Here is a 21,492-nt window from a genome sequence, read left to right as displayed (position 1 = left end):
TAGATCAAGATATATAGCTGTGAATGGAGCGAGGTTGGCTGTAAAATCTATAGATAATGATATATAGATGTTAATGGAGCGAGGTTGGCTGTGAGATTTATATATAAGGATATAGAGATGTTAATGGAGCGAGGGTTGGCTGTGAGATTTATATATAAGGATATAGAGATGTTAATGGAGCGAGGTTGGCTGTGAGATTTATATATAAGGATATAGAGATGTTGATGGAGCGAGGTTGGCTGTGAGATTTATATATAAGGATATAGAGATGTAAATGGAGCGAGGTTGGCTGTTAAATCTATAGATAAGGATATAGAGATGTTAATGGAGCGAGGTTGGCTGTTAAATCTATAGATAAGGATATAGAGATGTTAATGGAGCGAGGTTGGCTGTTAAATCTATAGATAAGGATATAGAGATGTTAATGGAGCGAGGTTGGCTGTGAGATTTATATATAAGGATATAGAGATGTTAATGGAGCGAGGGTTGGCTGTGAGATTTATCTATAAGGATATAGAGATGTTAATGGAGCGAGGTGGCTGTGAGATTTATATATAAGGATATAGAGATGTTGATGGAGCGAGGTTGGCTGTGAGATTTATATATAAGGATATAGAGATGTAATGGAGCGAGGTTGGCTGTTAAATCTATAATAAGGATATAGAGATGTTAATGGAGCGAGGGTTGGCTGTGAGATTTATATATAAGGATATAGAGATGTTAATGGAGCGAGGTTGGCTGTGAGATTTATATATAAGGATATAGAGATGTTAATGGAGCGAGGTTGGCTGTGAGATTTATATATAAGGATATAGAGATGTTAATGGAGCGAGGTTGGCTGTGAGATTTATATATAAGGATATATAGATGTTAATGGAGCGAGGTTGGCTGTAAAATCTATAGATAAGGATATAGAGATGTTAATGGAGCGAGGTTGGCTGTAAAATCTATAGATAAGGATATATAGATGTGAATGGAGCGAGGTTGGCTGTTAAATCTATAGATAATGATATATAGCTGTGAATGGAGCGAGGTTGGCTGTAAAATCTATAGATAATGATATATAGCTGTGAATGGAGCGAGGTTGGCTGTGAAATCTATAGATAATGATATATAGATGTGAATGGAGCGAGGTTGGCTGTAAAATATAGATAAGGATTATAATGATAGAATGGAGAGGTTGAGCTTGTAAATCGTTAGTGATATACTATAGATAGGTAATGGATGCAAGGTTGGTGTAAAATTATATAGAAGATTATAGTGTGAATGGAGCGAGGTTGGCTGTTAAATCTATGATAAGATATTATAGTGTGAATGGAGCGAGGTTGGCTGTTAAAATCTATAGATAGATATATATAGTGTGAATGGAGCGAGGTTGGCTGTAAGAATCTATAGATAGATATATAGTGTAAGGAGGATGTTGGATGTGGAAGTTTGTAAGATATTATAGATGGAATGAGGAGGTTGGCTGAAAATCTATGATAGGATATAAGATGTTAATAAGGAGGTGTTAATGGAGCGGGTTGTTGTAAGCTAGATAAGATGAAAGATTATAGGTAGGAGGTGTGGATTATAGATTAAGATTAGGGATGGAGCGGGTGTGGTTATGATAGGATATAGAATTAATGAGGAGTAGGGAATTATAATGTGAGATTTATATATAAGGATATAGAGATGTTAATGGAGCGAGGTTGGCTGTTAAATCTATAGATAAGGATATAGAGATGTTAATGGAGCGAGGTTGGCTGTGAGATTTATATATAAGGATATAGAGATGTTAATGGAGCGAGGTTGGCTGTGAGATTTATATATAAGGATATAGAGATGTTAATGGAGCGAGGTTGGCTGTGAGATTTATATATAAGGATATAGAGATGTTAATGGAGCGAGGTTGGCTGTGAGATTTATATATAAGGATATAGAGATGTAAATGGAGCGAGGTTGGCTGTTAAATCTATAGATAAGGATATAGAGATGTTAATGGAGCGAGGTTGGCTGTGAGATTTATATATAAGGATATAGAGATGTTAATGGAGCGAGGGTGGCTGTGAGATGTATATATAAGGATATGAGATGTTAATGGAGCGAGGGTTGGCTGTGAGATTTATATATTTAAGGATATAGAGATGTTAATGGAGCGAGGTTGGCTGTGAGATTTATATATAAGGATATAGAGATGTTAATGGAGCGAGGTTGGCTGTGAGATTTATATATAAGGATATATAGATGTTAATGGAGCGAGGTTGGCTGTAAAATCTATAGATAAGGATATAGAGATGTTAATGGAGCGAGGTTGGCTGTAAAATCTATAGATAAGGATATATAGATGTGAATGGAGCGAGGTTGGCTGTAAAATCTATAGATAAGGATATACATTGTATAGATGTGAATGGAGCAAGGTTGGCTGTAAAATCTATAGATAATGATATATAGATGTGAATGGAGCGAGGTTGGCTGTAAAATCTATTGATAAGGATATATAGATGTGAATGGAGCGAGGTTGGCTGTTAAATCTATAGATAATGATATATAGCTGTGAATGGAGCGAGGTTGGCTGTAAAATCTATAGATAATGATATATAGCTGTGAATGGAGCGAGGTTGGCTGTGAAATCTATAGATAATGATATATAGATGTGAATGGAGCGAGGTTGGCTGTAAAATCTATAGATAAGGATATATAGATGTTAATGGAGCGAGGTTAGCCGTGAAATCTATAGATAAGGATATATAGATGTTAATGGAGCGAGGTTGGCTGTGAAATCTATAGATAAGGATATATAGATGTGAATGGAGCGAGGTTGGCTGTTAAATCTATAGATAAAGATATATAGCTGTGAATGGAGCGAGGTTGGCTGTAAAATCTATAGATAATGATATATAGATGTTAATGGAGCGAGGTTGGCTGTGAGATTTATATATAAGGATATAGAGATGTTAATGGAGCGAGGTTGGCTGTGAGATTTATATATAAGGATATAGAGATGTTAATGGAGCGAGGTTGGCTGTGAGATTTATATATAAGGATATAGAGATGTTAATGGAGCGAGGTTGGCTGTTAAATCTATAGATAAGGATATAGAGATGTTAATGGAGCGAGGTTGGCTGTGAGATTTATATATAAGGATATAGAGATGTTAATGGAGCGAGGTTGGCTGTGAGATTTATATATAAGGATATAGAGATGTTAATGGAGCGAGGTTGGCTGTGAGATTTATATATAAGGATATAGAGATGTTAATGGAGCGAGGTTGGCTGTGAGATTTATATATAAGGATATAGAGATGTAAATGGAGCGAGGTTGGCTGTTAAATCTATAGATAAGGATATAGAGATGTTAATGGAGCGAGGTTGGCTGTGAGATTTATATATAAGGATATAGAGATGTTAATGGAGCGAGGTTGGCTGTGAGATTTATATATAAGGATATAGAGATGTTAATGGAGCGAGGTTGGCTGTGAGATTTATATATAAGGATATAGAGATGTTAATGGAGCGAGGTTGGCTGTGAGATTTATATATAAGGATATATAGATGTTAATGGAGCGAGGTTGGCTGTAAAATCTATAGATAAGGATATAGAGATGTTAATGGAGCGAGGTTGGCTGTAAAATCTATAGATAAGGATATATAGATGTGAATGGAGCGAGGTTGGCTGTAAAATCTATAGATAAGGATATACATTGTATAGATGTGAATGGAGCAAGGTTGGCTGTAAAATCTATAGATAATGATATATAGATGTGAATGGAGCGAGGTTGGCTGTAAAATCTATTGATAAGGATATATAGATGTGAATGGAGCGAGGTTGGCTGTTAAATCTATAGATAATGATATATAGCTGTGAATGGAGCGAGGTTGGCTGTAAAATCTATAGATAATGATATATAGCTGTGAATGGATCGAGGTTGGCTGTGAAATCTATAGATAATGATATATAGATGTGAATGGAGCGAGGTTGGCTGTAAAATCTATAGATAAGGATATATAGATTTTGGAGCGAGGTTAGCCGTGAAATCTATAGATAAGGATATATAGATGTTAATGGAGCGAGGTTGGCTGTGAAATCTATAGATAAGGATATATAGATGTGAATGGAGCGAGGTTGGCTGTTAAATCTATAGATAAAGATATATAGCTGTGAATGGAGCGAGGTTGGCTGTAAAATCTATAGATAATGATATATAGATGTTAATGGAGCGAGGTTGGCTGTGAGATTTATATATAAGGATATAGAGATGTTAATGGAGCGAGGTTGGCTGTGAGATTTATATATAAGGATATAGAGATGTTAATGGAGCGAGGTTGGCTGTGAGATTTATATATAAGGATATAGAGATGTTAATGGAGCGAGGTTGGCTGTTAAATCTATAGATAAGGATATAGAGATGTTAATGGAGCGAGGTTGGCTGTGAGATTTATATATAAGGATATAGAGATGTTAATGGAGCGAGGTTGGCTGTGAGATTTATATATAAGGATATAGAGATGTTAATGGAGCGAGGTTGGCTGTGAGATTTATATATAAGGATATAGAGATGTTAATGGAGCGAGGTTGGCTGTGAGATTTATATATAAGGATATAGAGATGTTAATGGAGCGAGGTTGGCTGTTAAATCTATAGATAAGGATATAGAGATGTTAATGGAGCGAGGTTGGCTGTGAGATTTATATATAAGGATATAGAGATGTTAATGGAGCGAGGTTGGCTGTGAGATTTATATATAAGGATATAGAGATGTTAATGGAGCGAGGTTGGCTGTGAGATTTATATATAAGGATATAGAGATGTTAATGGAGCGAGGTTGGCTGTGAGATTTATATATAAGGATATATAGATGTTAATGGAGCGAGGTTGGCTGTAAAATCTATAGATAAGGATATATAGATGTTAATGGAGCGAGGTTGGCTGTAAAATCTATAGATAAGGATATATAGATGTTAATGGAGCGATGTTGGCTGTGAGATTTATATATAAGGATATAGAGATGTTAATGGAGCGAGGTTGGCTGTGAGATTTATATATAAGGATATAGAGATGTTAATGGAGCGAGGTTGGCTGTGAGATTTATATATAAGGATATAGAGATGTTAATGGAGCGAGGTTGGCTGTGAGATTTATATATAAGGATATATAGATGTTAATGGAGCGAGGTTGGCTGTAAAATCTATAGATAAGGATATATAGATGTTAATGGAGCGAGGTTGGCTGTAAAATCTATAGATAAGGATATATAGATGTTAATGGAGCGAGGTTGGCTGTGAGATTTATATATAAGGATATATAGATGTTAATGGAGCGAGGTTGGCTGTAAAAGATATAGATATATAGAGAATACATGGTCAGTGTCTTAAAATATAAGCTGTATTTTGGCGAGGGTAAAGAAAGACAAACGAAAGTGGCAAGCCTTGGTATTCTATTGATCCTGCAACAGTCATCAAAATAATCATCAAAAATAATCATTTTGAAGTGAAACGGTGTCAAAAATGACAGAAATATTTTCGCCTTATAAACGTAGTTTCAGTTTGAAGTACGTAGGTCAGTCGAACTGACGCACGTGCTACGTTTCCAAAATACAGCGATTTTCCGTCACTGCCGTATACAGCAAAAATATATACGGTTGGTGTATTCTTACAATGCGATGGCAGTTGCAGGATAAATAGATGTGAATGGTCCAGTAATTTAGTGATAATGCGCGCTGATTTTTTTTTTTTTTTCATTTATAAGTCTATAAACCCAAAGTCACATGATAAGGCATTCCATCACCACATGTAAAGTCAAATATTGTACATTGTTTACGTAAACATACAAGGCTGGAAACTTCATATTGCGGTCACGTTGTTTGACAATTCATATGTATGGTCACGTGGTTAGGGGCATCATATATACGTATTTATAGAGTCACATGCTAAGACAATTTATAGGTAAACATCACGTGGTTAGACACTTCATATTTTCAAGCGCGTCGCTAGAATAGCATCTCAATTGTAAGTCATATTGGAATCCCGACACTTTAATGTGAAGGTGTTTGTTATGGTTCGGTTACTGGAATTTTCAATGAATGAATGAATGAATGAATGAATGAATGAATCAATGAATGAATGAATCAATCAATCAATCAATCAATCAATCAATCAATCAATGAATCAATCAATCAATGAATCAATCAATCAATGAATCAATCAATCAATGAATCAATGAATCAATCAATGAATCAATCAATCAATGAATCAATCAATCAATGAATCAATCAATCAATCAATCAATCAATCAATCAGACGATGCGAAATAGTGAGTTACTTCCCAAACTTGTATGTATCGACCATACCGGTATCAAATTTGCCCAATTTTCTTTTCTAAAATGTAAGTTTCCCCATAACTTTTGGCATTCCGATAAAATTGGCGTTAATTATCTGTAGAAGTGTTTGTGTAGATAAACATCCTGTCGGACCCAAACATGAACTGTCGACGTAAACTTTTGGTTTGGGAATGCTATATGCTTTAGCCTTCTTTGGGGAATGTGATGTTTCCTGGTTGAACGTATCTATGTTGCTTATTGGGATTTCGTAATGACGAGTCTTTTGAAGTAAAACATTTTTCGGGCGCCGAAAGGAAATCTTTTTCTTGGAGGGTAACTGCTTTTGCTTAGAACTTTTAGTGTTGGTGTACATAGGATGTGTGTGTTTAGTATATTTTTTCTTCTTACGTATTTTCAAAAATTGAAGAACCTTGGATGTTTTGGAGAATTTTTCTTTCCTCTTTTTCTTGAAATAAACATTTTCTAACATTTTCTTAGTTTTTCGTAATTTCTTTTTTCGACTTTTTTCTAGTATGGACCTATACTTTCGCAAAATACGAAATCGTCTTTGTAATTTCTCTTTGATCAATTTCAAGGTTTTAAGAAGAGGGGATTTTTTCTTTCGTTTCCGTCTTTTCTGTGTAACATTAAATGTTCGTTTTTTATGAAGGCAATTATTTTTGCGGTTGTGTGTGTAAACATGAAATCGCATCAAACCTGTCTGCTTTGTTGGAGTCTCGCCTGTTCTTGGTACAGGAGCCGCCAAAACCGGTGGCTCGTCTGGGTTATGATTCCTCTTCACAAATCTTGGCGGGTTACCAGAGTCACGTGGTGGGCAATGCTCCTGGCAACCGTTGTCAGGGACGCAGCCGACGTTTTCGATGAAGGATGTGTTCGCTGGGCAACACATCGGAAATGACTTTCCGCTGTTGCAGTACCAGAAAGATCGGCAGTCCGCCGTGTATTTGTAGGCTTGCATGTATGGGTCACCACATTTGTCTGAAAGAAACAAACCAAGATTAGAATTGTAGTAAGCCGTTAAAAAACTAACTATAATCTACACTAATAAATAATTCAAATATCTTTATAGATATAATTTTGGGAATTTTTTTTGGAAAATTCAATTTATATACAAAATATTAATACACATATGCAATTCAATGCAATTTCATTAAAAATATATATGTCTCGATAACATGTTTTTCCATCACAAAAACTAAAACTACTACATGCGGCTTACTGCAAAACTATTCAAAGTTTATTTCTCCGACCGTTCACATCTCACTTGATGCTTGCTGTAAGGGTAGCTGAAATCATTTTCTTTTTATGCCTTACATACATATATACTTTAAAATTCATGCATGAATTTCTGTTGGTCACGCTTATATAAAGGTGATAAAAATGTCCAAAATGCAACAATATATATATTATAAAAAAAAGAAAAAAAAAAAACGAAAAAAAAAAAAGAACCCCCCCCCTCCCTAGAAACCAACTTTAAAGCATATAAAAGATGCGGGCTCCGCTATTTAATCCATGCTATAATACAGAAACAATGCCCTGTTTCCAGACTACTGCGTTTTACTCTCAAAACTTCACAGAATTTAAAACTGTTGCATGGAGAAAAATGTACTGTTATACAGATGGGTGGATGCATTATAAAGATAGCCAGCTTTAATTAGTCAATCACGAGTGAAGTCGTTAGTCACGTGGAAGAGTCCGATCCTGACCCTAGATGACTCTAATTATCGATGGGACGTAAACATTAAAAAAAAATCAAGATAATATAAGCTGTGAAGTGTGAGCCTGAGAAACCGAGAATGTGAAATAAAAAAAAGTTCAACTTGGAATCCGTTGTACAAATTTATTTCTTTTCATACAAAAGTTCAATCGACAACACAGAAATTTTTTTTTTCTCTGTGTAAAATAGAATTATTATATAAATGCGACTAAACTTCGTAATGTCGAAGATGCTATTTTGTCCCAAGTAACGTTTTATATGTTTCAGTTGCATTTCGCTATTTTCAAATTCGAAATACCCATTACAAATTTAATTTTGTTCATTTATTAGTTTTGAGCAAGGGCATGAAAGCCACTTTTTTTTGTATAAGGCTGATATATATATATATATATATCAATAGAGATGAATAAGACCGCTATGGTGTTCGATATAGCCAATGGTACACTTCTTCAATAAAATTCGAGATAACCACTGATAAAAGGGGCGGTACGTGAAACTTGTTATGGCAAATGGTGTTGAATTAATTGAGAAAAAAATACTATAGTTGACGAGTGTCGAGATAATAACTAGTATTTCGAATATTGAGATAAACACTATTATTGGCTAATGTAAATGAAGCAATAGAAGTTTTGAATGACGAGATAAGCAGTGTTATTGACGAATGTCGAGGGAAGCACTTATTGTTTTGAATGTCGAGATAAGCACTATTATCTGCAAAGATTGTGATAGTCACTTGTATATATTCAAATGTCGAGATTAGCACTATATTATTGACGAAGGTCGAGACTGCCACTAGCATTTAGGTCGCGAAACCTAGTGCTTTAAAAGGAAGATCAAGAAAAACTGGTATTGATAAAAGTCGAAATAACCACTGGATCTAGGAAAGGTAAATTGAGGGATGTCGAGACATCCAAAGGCGTTTTAATTGCAAAAATCTAGTAATTTAAGAAATGTCGATATATCCAATGTTTTTGTCAAGAATAAATAAATAGCCGCTTGGATACAATCGAAGAGAGATAACTCTTACACAACTACAGGAAATTGATTGTCCGATGATTGTTTCGATGTCGCCCTAGCAGCGACAATCTACCACCACGTGCAATATCTATTAGCAAGTTTAAACAACGTCATTTCTAAAACATTTTCATTCACCGGGAAAATTAAGAGGAAATAGGTTCAAGAGAAGAAACGAAACTGGTAGATATCGCCTTTCCTTTGATGTCGGCCAAATAATTAGATATTGATTAACTTCTGATATTATGAAAATGACCGAAACCCCCACTCTCCAGTCATTACACCCAGTACCGAAAAAAACCTACAATGACATATTGACAGAGCAATAACTAAAACGGAAAATGTTATTTTAGGGCGTAGTGTTACTGGTTAACCGTCAACATGGCACCGCCTATTGCTGAGTTTCGTCTCCCTGATTATAGTAGTATTATGTTCTGTTGGCATGATTGATATATGGGGCTTGACGTCCTTGTTCCGGTTATTATCGAGTCTAGAACACTTCTGCCGGCATTCTCTTTAACGGGTTTTACGTCCGCTATTACGGCCTTGCGGCCCTTCAGCTGACGATGTCGGCATTCCTTCTCAGTGGGTATTTATAGTCGCTGCCATTTTCACGTTGCATTGTGGGAAAGACGGTAAAGAGAGAGGCCGAGTTTGCATACCGATGCGACTTTTCCAGTTTTTCGGATTTACAGTATCGTCTTCATAAGACTTTTTAAAAAGAATATATATATATATATAGATGTCTACGACAATTCCTTTTCCCCTAAAAAGCAGAATAATGTTTGATTACATCATAATTATAGGACTGAAATGTAAAATTTGTTCGCTTAAAGCTAACCAATATTCCTCCAGGATTTAACGTGTCATTATATATCAAAATCTGTCATTAAAACGCGGGGAGAACGAGCGAATGAAAGTGCAATGTCCAAAGACCAAAATTAGCTATGTGTTCACCTGTCAACGGAGCGAAGGGTCAATACATTTATCCTGATTGGACAATTGTAACTTTTTTTAAAAGTTCTTACGAATCTTTTTCGTCTGAACTGTCACTTTCACTATTATCACTTTTATCACCACTATCACTATCACTACTATCGTCTTGACTTTCCTGGCTGCTACCTTTATCATCTGTGTTACCATGGTGATGGTTAGAAGTAGGTGTGCCATTATGATTATGATGGCACCTTTTGTTACAGCCATTTCCGGTTAACGACTTCCGGTTTGTGTTTCGATCATTTTCGGAACTGTCATCCGATACTCCGCGTAATAATATAGATTCTCTTCGGTACATCTCCCACACAAGATGCATAAATTGAGATTGGAGATTTTTTTTACCCGTCAGACAGTAGACCATGTGGGCTGGCTGGCATGTCATGGAATCTTGATCCCAGAAATTTCCCCATGGACATTCCTGTATGGAGTGTTGCCGCTTTCCGTCCGCTGTGAAGTAACACTGCACGAACTTGTCACAGTCTGTTGGATGTCTGTTGAAACCAGCACCATTCTTCATCCTACAGCCATCGCACGGGTCTGAAACATATTCATGTTTGATAGGTTTCAAAATACATCTGCGAAAAAGGCAACAAACCCCTAATTGACCTAACCTCTCCATCAGACCTGTTTTGATATAGCTTCAATTTCCAACCCATCACAGGGAATCAAGTGAAACCTAAGGATAGCGGAATCACAAGAAGATACTCGGTTATGATAGTAAGGTTCAGAGAAACAAACCTCCCTTATTCGATCGTTTTTATCTTCAAATCTCGCGATGGTATCGTTACAATGAAATGCAAAGACGTACATCCATTACTTTATTTTATAGTCAGAGCGATCATGATATGTAAACGATGCATACGATAAACCTGCGTATTTATTTGACGTATAAAATCGCTCTTAATACTGATATGATATCTTATGCCGCAAACTGCTAACACCGTTTTGGTTCATACGCATGTGCTTGACGCTGATTTAATTCCAATATTGACAATTATGACATTTATTGATTAATGGGGTCATTACATCTCCCTATCCAGATTTGGAAATTCTTTCGATCGAGTTTCCTCCGTTTGCCTCCCAGGTACCCACAACCCTAACATCACTGACGAGACATAGAAATACAAAACAGCTGTATGATGTCCCTAACATCACTGACGAGACATAGAAATACAAAACAGCTGTATGATGTCCCTAACATCACTGACGAGACATAGAAATATAAAACAGCTGTATGATGTCCCTAACATCACTGACGAGACATAGAAATATAAAACAGCTGTATGATGTCCCTAACATCACTGACGAGACATAGAAATATAAAACAGCTGTATGATGTCCCTAACATCACTGACGTGACATAGAAATATAAAACAGCTGTATGATGTCCCTAACATCACTGACGAGACATAGAAATACAAAACAGCTGTATGATGTCCCTAACATCACTGACGAGACATAGAAATATAAAACAGCTGTATGATGTCCCTAACATCACTGACGAGACATAGAAATATAAAACAGCTGTATGATGTCCCTGACATCACTGACGAGACATAGAAATATAAAACAGCTGTATGATGTCCCTGACATCACTGACGAGACATAGAAATACAAAACAGCTGTATGATGTCCCTGACATCACTGACGAGACATAGAAATACAAAACAGCTGTATGATGTCCCTAACATCACTGACGAGACATAGAAATATAAAACAGCTGTATGATGTCCCTAACATCACTGACGAGACATAGAAATATAAAACAGCTGTATGATGTCCCTAACATCACTGACGAGACATAGAAATATAAAACAGCTGTATGATGTCCCTAACATCACTGACGAGACATAGAAATATAAAACAGCTGTATGATGTCCCTAACATCACTGACGAGACATAGAAATATAAAACAGCTGACCAGTCCTAGAAGGACAAAACAGCTGTATGATGTCTCTAACTTTACTGACCCGTCCTAGAAGGACGAAAAAGCTTTATGATGTCGCTAACTTTACTGACCAGTCCTAGAAGGACGAAACAGCTTTATGATGTCCCTAACATCACTGACCAGTCCTAGAAGGACGAAACAGCTTTATGATGTCCCTAACTTTACTGACCAGGCTTAGAAGGACAAAACAGCTGTATGATGTCCCTAACATCACTGACCAGTCCTAGAAGGACGAAACAGCTTTATGATGTCGCTAACTTTACTGACCAGTCCCAGAAGGACGAAACAGCTTTATGATGTCCCTAACATCACTGACGAGACCTAGAGGGACGAAACAGCTTTATGATGTCCCTAACTTTACTGACCAGTCCTAGAAGGACAAAACAGCTGTATGATGTCTCTAAAAACCCCAACGAGTCCTAGAAGTACGAAGCAGCTGTATGATGTCACTACTAAAAAGTAACTTTACTGACCAGTCCTAGAAGGACGCAACGGCTGTATGACGTCCCTAATATCACTGATGAGTCCTAGAAGGGCAAAACAGCTGCATTTCCCTAACATTACAGATGAGTCCTAGGACAAAACAGCTTTTTGGTTTTCCTAACATTACTGATGACATCTAGAAGGACAAGCCGGCTGTATGATGCCCCTAACACCACTGACGAGACCTAGAAGACGAAACAGCTGTATGATGTCCCCAGCATTATTGTTGAGACTTACAATGAAACAGCTGTATAATATCCCTTACATTACTGACCAGTCCTAGAAGGACAAAACAGCTCTATGATGTACCTAACAACAGCTCTATGATGTACCTAACATCACTGATGAATCCTAGAAGGACAAAGCAGCTGTATGATGTCCCTAAAAACGTTAACGAGTCCTAGAAGGACGACACATCTCTATGGTTTCCCTAAAATAACTGATGAGTCCTAGAAGGACGAAACAACTGTATCCTAACATCACTGATGAGCCGAGATGAGCCGAGAAAGACGAAACAACTGTATGATACCCCTAACATCACTGATGAGCCGAGAAGGACGAAACAACTGTATGATACCCCTAACATCATTGATGAGCCGAGAAGGACGAAACAACTGTATGATACCCCTACCATCACTGATGAGCCGAGAAGGACGAAACAACTGTATGATACCCCTTACATCATTGATGAGCCGAGAAGGACGAAACAACTGTATGATACCTTGGTTTGTTTATTTGGTTTGTTTTTGTTTAACGTTCTATTAACAGCCAGGGTCATTTAAGGACGTGCCAGGTTTTGGAGGTGGAGGAAAGCCGGAGTACCCGCAGAAAAACCACCGGCCTACGGTCCGTACCTGGCAACTGCCCCGCGTAGGTTTCGAACTCGCAACCCAGTGGTGGAGGGCCAGTGTTAAAGTGTCGGTACACCTTAACCACTCGGCCAACGCGGCCCCCTGTATGATACCCCTGTATGATACCCCTGACATCACTGATGAGCCGAGAAGGACAAAACAGCTGTACGATGTATTTAACATTACGGACGAGTTATAGAAGAACGAAGGAGCTGTATGATGCAGGTCTATTCGTTTTATTCTTTTATATTTTACTGCATCAAACACGAAGTTGTATCAAAAAGCGTTTAATATCCCCAGTCTTTCGCACAATGCTTAATAAATTTAATTAAAATTTCATCCGAGATATCTACTGTGAGTTATCATTTTTATGTATTACCTAGAGGTTTGGTAGTAGTTGGTGCGGGCGTTGTAGTAGTTGTAGTGGTAGTGGGCGTGGTTGTAGTTGTAGTCGGCTTAGGAGTTGTGGTCGTCGTTGTCGTGGTGGTAGTGGTAGTTGTAGTCGTCGTTGTTGTCGTTGTTGTTGGACACACTTGCCGGACCAGCGACGAGACGACATGCTTCAGTTGGTCAAAAGATGACACCGACATGACATTCGATTTGTTACTAGCTATCGCTTGAAGTTCATCGTTGTCAATGAGTTGTGTGACGCCCACCGCGAACATATCTATCCCCTCCGTCTGAGCAACGTTGGCCTGACGTGCAGTCTGCGTAGGAACCTTGGAGATACCGTCGGTGATGACGATACCGACTCGTGGGACGTTACGTCGACCGTGAACCGAAAACATCTGTCGCATCGCTTGGATACCTTGAAAAATACAGACAGACAGAAATACAGACACTCATGATATGAACTATAACTTTACATTAGTATTTTTGATACAGACTATAGCAGTAATACAAAAGTGTAAAATAGACTATAAAAACAATTAGTGTATGGAGCAGACTAACAGTAATAATACAATAAATTATAAAACTGACTATAACATCAATACAACTATTTTGAAATAAAATAAACAGTAATACAAAAAGTATTTTAATGACTAAAACGACAAATAATGCATGAAGCAGACTATAACAGTAATACAAACAAGAAATATCTTTAAAAAAAGATAAACGGCATAGTTTAAATGCTGGTAGTTATAATGTAAAACTGATGGTGAAATAAATTAACGAACAAAAGCGTTTTAGCACGAATAACAAAATTATATCAGTTTGAATCATTTTTGGTAATAATAAGACTGCATTTGAATCAGGAATATCATTTTATTAATGTGTCATTTAAAAAGATAATCTACTTATTCAGCATGCATTCAATCTTATCTTTGTTTCGTTTTAACTGCATATCTGTATTTTGCATTTACCGCTACATTGGCCAATCACATACTTCATCTTGACCAGTAACGCCACCTGTCGCGTCATATCCGGGGCCAAAAGAAAATTATACGGCTATGCCGAAAAAGCATGTATGCAACAGCGGCCCAGTATAACAGATTTATGATACAGGCAAAAGGTATGGTTAGACTCAGAAAAACATCATGTTTGTATACAATAATGAAATGAAAAAAAAAAAAAACCAATAAAAGTACAAGAACACAATCAATTATTACTGGAATTATTAATCAAACATGTCCCCTATTAGCCCGGATCATACCGAAAATAGGAGTGTAGACTGAATGTGTGAACATTATCTTAACTTACAATTATACATAGAATTTGGCATGTTGTGAAAGAATGTACATCCTGTATCTAGTTGTTTAGGCAATGTGTATTTGAAAGAAATTATTTTTAAACCAACACCAGTACTATGTAACAATAAAAAGCTCTAGTTATGTATACACATCATTACCGGGGTTATAAAGGACATGTGTGCCCCCTTGTCTAGATATTGTCAAGCATGTCATAACATTAATGTCATTTGTAGTTTTTTGTCGTTTTGGGGGCGAGAAGAACATGGAACTCGTTTTAATTTTCGCCATGAGGTGATATGAGATTGCAGTTCTGTACGTGAACATCACGATTAATGGTAAGGTTATTGACGTGTCGTGTATTTCTACTGGACACAAAATCACACACCGCTAAAACCAGAAAAACAGGACATTCCTGTTTATAAAGCTGTCAAGTTGGATTGGTCACGTTTTGAAAAAGATGAATTGCTTATCAATGGCATCTGATTAAATTGCTGTTCGGCGTTTTTCATAGTTGACACGCCAAAAATGAAAAAGCGTGATTTTATTTTCTGATATTTTCTTTTTTTCTGTATTTTTGCTTTTGTTTTTAAGAAGCCTTAAAATTCGAAATCGAACAGGGAAAACCGATATACTGTACCACTGGTAGTTCCGTTCTAAGCTCTTAATGTGCGACTTTCCCTTTTCTTATTTGAGGTTCAAATGAACACATGTCTTATTTAGAGCGCTGCAGGCGAAACACTTTAACAAATATTTTAAGATGACACTCCTTCACCTCACTGAAAAAATACATACTAAAAAAACACAAAAAAGGGGGAAACCAGAAGCATGATGATTAAAGTATTGGTGCTGGTTTTTACTGTAAATGTTACTGTAAAATGATGTTTTCTTCGGTACTGGTATGTCGTAGCGACAATACATTGCTTAAATAATGCGGCACTTCGTTTACATGGCCGAGGATGGAATATAATAATGTATGCCAAAATATCTAATTTTGTTTTTTTTTTTGTAACAGAGCTCACCGCATTGCAAGGTGGTATAAAATTATTCAACTTTTTAAAATGCAATTCAGAGAATGAGCGACTGAATGCAATGGCCATAGAATAATTTCAAATCTAACATTTATTACATTTGATACGGACTACAGCGATCTTGCTTGGATTTCTGACAAGTGTAAAGGACAACAATGGTCATGCTGGGAGTAACGAACGGTATAACTATCTTACTACATGTAGTGCAGTCCTTATTTGTGTACTTTAAAACACGCATACCTTTTGATAATATTGCCACCTGGCATTTATTGTACAAAAACATCTTTATCTTTAGTATAAATGCCATCTCTAGTATAAATGCCATGTCTAGTATAAATGCTATCTCTAGTATAAATGCCATGTCTAGTATAAATGCTATCTCTAGTATAAATGCTATCTCTAGTATAAATGCTATCTCTAGTATAAATGCCATCTCTAGTATAAATGCCATATCTAGTATAAATGCCATCTCTAGTATAACTATAACAAAATCCAGATCCTCCATGAAAATGAATTGTCGATATTTCACTGGAATGTTAGAATTATAAGAAACAAATTGAATTATATAGAAGATGTTTGTGTAAAAAACATTGTATGCGTTACTGAAGCATATTTAGACGAACAAACGCTTTCATCTGAATCAGCTTTATTCGGATTTACGGAACCACATCTGGGAGACGGAAATTTTGTCGGTGGTAGTATTTTAGTTTATTTTTCGGATTCCTTAAGATGTATCCGGGGGTTATCTGGATTTCCAGGGCGGGGAAACAATTTGAATACAGGTCGAAACAACACATCAAACGTTATTAGTCTGTACCGTTTATAAACTACATTTGCCTGGTACAGCATAACAAGCTGCATTTGCTGGTACAGTATAACAAACTGTATTTGCCTGGTACAGGTACAGCATAACAAACTGCATTTGCCTGGTACAGCATAACAAACTTTAGTCGCCTGGTACAGCATAACAAACTGCATTTACCTGATACAGGTACAGTATAACAAGCTGTATTTACCTGGTACAGGTACAGTATAACAAACTGTATTTACCTGGTACAGGTACAGTATAACAAGCTGCATTTGCCTGGTACAGCATAACAAACTGTATTTGCCTGGTACAGCATAGCAAACTGTATTTGCCTGGTACAGCATAGCAAACTGTATTTGCCTGGTACAGGTACAGTATAACAAACTGTATTTACCTGGTACAGGTACAGTATAACAAACTGTATTTGCCTGGTACAGCATAACAAACTGTATTTGCCTGGTACAGCATAACAAACTGTATTTGCCTGGTACAGGTACAGCATAACAAACTGTATTTGCCTGGTACAGCATAGCAAACTGTATTTGCCTGGTACAGCATAGCAAACTGTATTTGCCTGGTACAGCATAGCAAACTGTATTTGCCTGGTACAGGTACAGTATAACAAACTGTATTTACCTGGTACAGGTACAGTATAACAAGCTGCATTTGCCTGGTACAGCATAACAAACTGTATTTGCCTGGTACAGCATAGCAAACTGTATTTGCCTGGTACAGTATAACAAACTGTATTTGCCTGGTACAGGTACAGTATAACAAACTTTATCCTGCAACTGCCACCGCATTGTCGGAATACACCCACCGTATATATTTTTGCTGTATACGGCAGTGACGGAAAACAGCTGTATTTTGGAATCTTAGCACGTGCGTCAGTTCGACTAACCTACTTCAAAGTGAAACTACGTTTAAAAGGCGAACATATTTCGGTCATTTTTGACACCCTTTCACTTCAAAATGATTATTTTTGATGATTATTTTTATGACTGTTGCAGGATAAATAGAATACATGGTCAGTGTCTTAAAATATAAGCTGTATTTTTGGCTCGGGACAGAAAGACAAAAGTGGCTCGCCAAGGCTCGCCACTTTTGTCTTTCTTTACCCTCGCCAAAATACAGCTTATATTTTAAGACACTGACCATGTATTCTCTATGTATTTACCTGGTACAGGTACAGCATAACAAACTGTATTTGCCTGGTACAGTATAACAAACTGTATTTGCCTGGTACAGGTACAGTATAACAAACTGTATTTGCCTGGTATAGTATAACAAACTGTATTTGCCTGGTACAGGTACAGTATAACAAACTGTATTTGCCTGGTACAGCATAGCAAACTGTATTTGCCTGGTACAGGTACAGTATAACAAACTGTATTTACCTGGTACAGGTACAGCATAACAAACTGTATTTGCCTGGTACAGCATAACAAACTGTATTTACCTGGTACAGGTACAGTATAACAAACTGCATTTGCCTGGTACAGCATAACAAGCTGCATTTGCCTGGTACAGGTACAGTATAACAAACTGTATTTGCCTGGTACAGTATAACAAGCTGCATTTGCCTGGTACAGCATAACAAACTGCATTTGCCTGGTACAGCATAACAAACTGTATTTACCTGGTACAGGTACAGTATAACAAACTACATTTGCCTGGTACAGGTACAGTATAACAAACTGTATTTGCCTGGTACAGGTACAGTATAACAAACTGTATTTGCCTGGTACAGGTACAGTATAACAAACTGTATTTGCCTGGTACAGCATAATAAACTTTAGTCGCCTGGTACAGGGTACAGTATAACAAACTGTATTTGCCTGGTACAGGTACAGTATAACAAACTGTATTTGCCTGGTACAGGTACAGTATAACAAACTGTATTTGCCTGGTACAGGTACAGCATAACAAACTGTATTTGCCTGGTACAGCATAACAAACGTTAGTCGCCTGGTGTTTGTAATATTATTGATAATGTAGACACTAGCGATCCTAAGACATATTTGAGATTAGTTAATTTAGCAGTCTGGAAACCAAGAAACAATTCTAAATAATTTAGTTGATAATTTTACCGGAAATGAAGAATTGGGTGACTTTTGGAAAGCTAATATTTTAAATAATTACTTTTTGTTCTTTTTCTTCAAGAAATGATAGTGACAAGATTTTACCGATTGTCAATTCCCGAACGGATTCTGTGCTTGATTCTATTGTAGTTAGTAGCGATTAAATTTGTGACATTTTGAATATTCTAAAGTCAGGAAAAACATCTGAACACGATGATAAAAGTCATCATATGTTAATTTGCTGCAAGGCTCTGTGTGTAAGCCATTGGCTCTGCTTTTCATGTCATTAAACTGTAGTACCTTTCCGGAACATGGGAAAGGGGGTATTGTTCTACCCTTGCTTAAAATAGAGATAGACAATCGTTGTCGATTATCGACCGATTATATGAGCGAGTTGTATTTAAGTATATATATTTTTTTTTCACAAAAACTCATTATTTTATGAGAAACAATCTGGTTTGATGATACATCTTTCGACTATCAACCAAAATGCTGCTCCCTTGAAAAAAAAAACCCAAACAACAACAAAACTTGCCAAATATTTTGTGACATATCGAAGGCGTTTGAACGGGTTTGGCATAAGGGTCTGTTATTTAGACTTAATGCATATGGCATAAAAGATGACTTATTCCATTGGATAGATAGTTAGATGTCGGGTAGACAACAAGAGGTTATTGTCAAAAATTAATTTCCCCGTGCATGATTCACGAAGGCTGGTGTCCCCTAAGGAAGTGTGTTGGGGCCACTTTTCTTTTTGATAAAATAAATTATATCGTTGATAACTTAAACTTTCTCGTTATTATTATTTTTTTTTTTGCCGACGATGCTGTTTTTATTTATTCTTCGTCCTCTTTTGGTGATATTGAAATTTACCTTTATATATATCTATATATATTAAATAGATGGCTAACCAAATTAAATCCTCAGAAGGCAGATGTGATGAATTTTTTAAAATTTGTTTAAAGTCATAGGCACTTAGGTGTGACATTTAGTACAGATGCGATGTCGTCGCTTCATATTTCAGAAATTCAAAAATCATATATGAAAAAAAAATCAGTGTGTGATTGAAAATTAATTATTACAGATATCCTAACACAACATAAGACTACACATAAGAACACCGGCGAAATATTACGACTTGAAACACAAGCATTGTTAGTAGAGGTGGATATGTTACTTCACAGATTAAAATTTAACATTTGTTGAATTGAGGGCACTTTTAAATTTTGTTTCATTCAATATCCCCTCCCTAAGCAAGCGACACTGCATCACGAACCCAATCATCCAAAAGACTCCACGATTTAGTCGAAATAGCATGTAATGAATACGGCAGACCTGTTCTTTCCTCGAGAATACAGATTCGAGCTCATATTAATTGTAAGACCTTCATTTTATGACTTTAGAAAATGAAATATTTGAACAGCTGAACCTTTAACTATGTGAGTGTATATACCCGGCATATAACACAGTTATATAATAACAATTCCATATGGACTATGTTATAATTACCTAAGTCGGTTCTGGTTCCGTCACGCGGATGAATAAGTGCCAGTGTATCAATGCGCAGTCGTCTCCGGTCTGCACTAAGTGGGAGTTTGGCGGCCACATCACTGCTGTATAGTACAAGTCCTAACCTGGCCTGGTCGTCCGCTAATTGTAGTCCGTCAATTAGGTCCACAAGTGACCGCTTCAAGGTCACAAAGTCCTTAGCCGTGATGCTGTCTGACCCGTCCACAACCACAATGACGTCCAGCAAGTCCCGGCAACCTTGAAAAGGAAAAATTGAAAAGATGAAAATGAAGGAACATTTCTAATGGGTATATAAAATATGTTAATGTGCATACATCACTGCACGTGTCTGTACAGAAAACTGCATATAAGCGTAACAAACCAAGTTATGTATTTCAGCATGTCAACTATAGTTGTCTGGTTACAGCATGTCAAACTACTGTAGTCTGGTTACAACATGATAAACTAAGTTGTTTGGTTACAGCATGTAAAACTATAGTTGTCTGGTTACAGCATGACAAACTATAGTTGTCTGGTTACAGCATGACAAACTACAGTTGCCTGGTTACAACATGACAAACTTTTATTGTCTGGTTACAGCATGCCAAGCTATAGTTGTCTGGTTACAGCATGTCAAACTACTGTTGTCTACTTACAGCATGTCAAACTATAGTTGTCTGGTTACAGCATGTCAAACTACAGTTGTCTGGTTACAGCATGTCAAACTATAGTTGTCTGGTTACAGCATGTCAAACTACTGTTGTCTACTTACAGCATGTCAAACTATAGTTGTCTGGTTACAGCATGTCAAACAACTGTAGTTTGGTTACAGCATGACAAACTATAGTTGTCTGGTTACAGCATGTCAAGCTACTGTTGTCTGGTTACAGCATGACAAACTACAGTTGTCTGGTTACAGCATGCCAAACTTTTATTGTCTGGTTACAGCATGTCAAACTATAGTTGTCTGGTTACAGCATGTCAAACTATAGTTGTCTGGTGACAACATGACAAACTACAGTTGCCTGGTTACAACATGACAAACTA

General features: G+C 36.8%; 1 protein-coding gene across 1 annotated transcript in view; it reads right to left on the bottom strand.

Annotated features, from left to right (window-relative positions):
• The window catches only part of LOC117336030 (protein PIF-like), a 39,295-nt gene that overhangs the window by 14,009 nt on the left and 3,794 nt on the right, over positions 1 to 21,492 (bottom strand). Inside the window, exons 2-5 of the mRNA XM_033896361.1 lie at positions 20,446 to 20,703; positions 13,708 to 14,136; positions 10,389 to 10,583; positions 7,016 to 7,297 (exon numbers count right to left, since the gene is read on the bottom strand). Of these exons, the coding sequence (XP_033752252.1) occupies positions 7,016 to 7,297; positions 10,389 to 10,583; positions 13,708 to 14,136; positions 20,446 to 20,703 (1,164 nt within the window). The remainder of the gene's footprint in view (positions 1 to 7,015; positions 7,298 to 10,388; positions 10,584 to 13,707; positions 14,137 to 20,445; positions 20,704 to 21,492) is intronic.

The sequence above is a fragment of the Pecten maximus genome, chromosome 10 (assembly GCF_902652985.1).
Source record: "Pecten maximus chromosome 10, xPecMax1.1, whole genome shotgun sequence".
NCBI classification, from domain to species: domain Eukaryota; kingdom Metazoa; phylum Mollusca; class Bivalvia; order Pectinida; family Pectinidae; genus Pecten; species Pecten maximus.
This window is presented reverse-complemented; position numbering and strand designations above follow the sequence as displayed.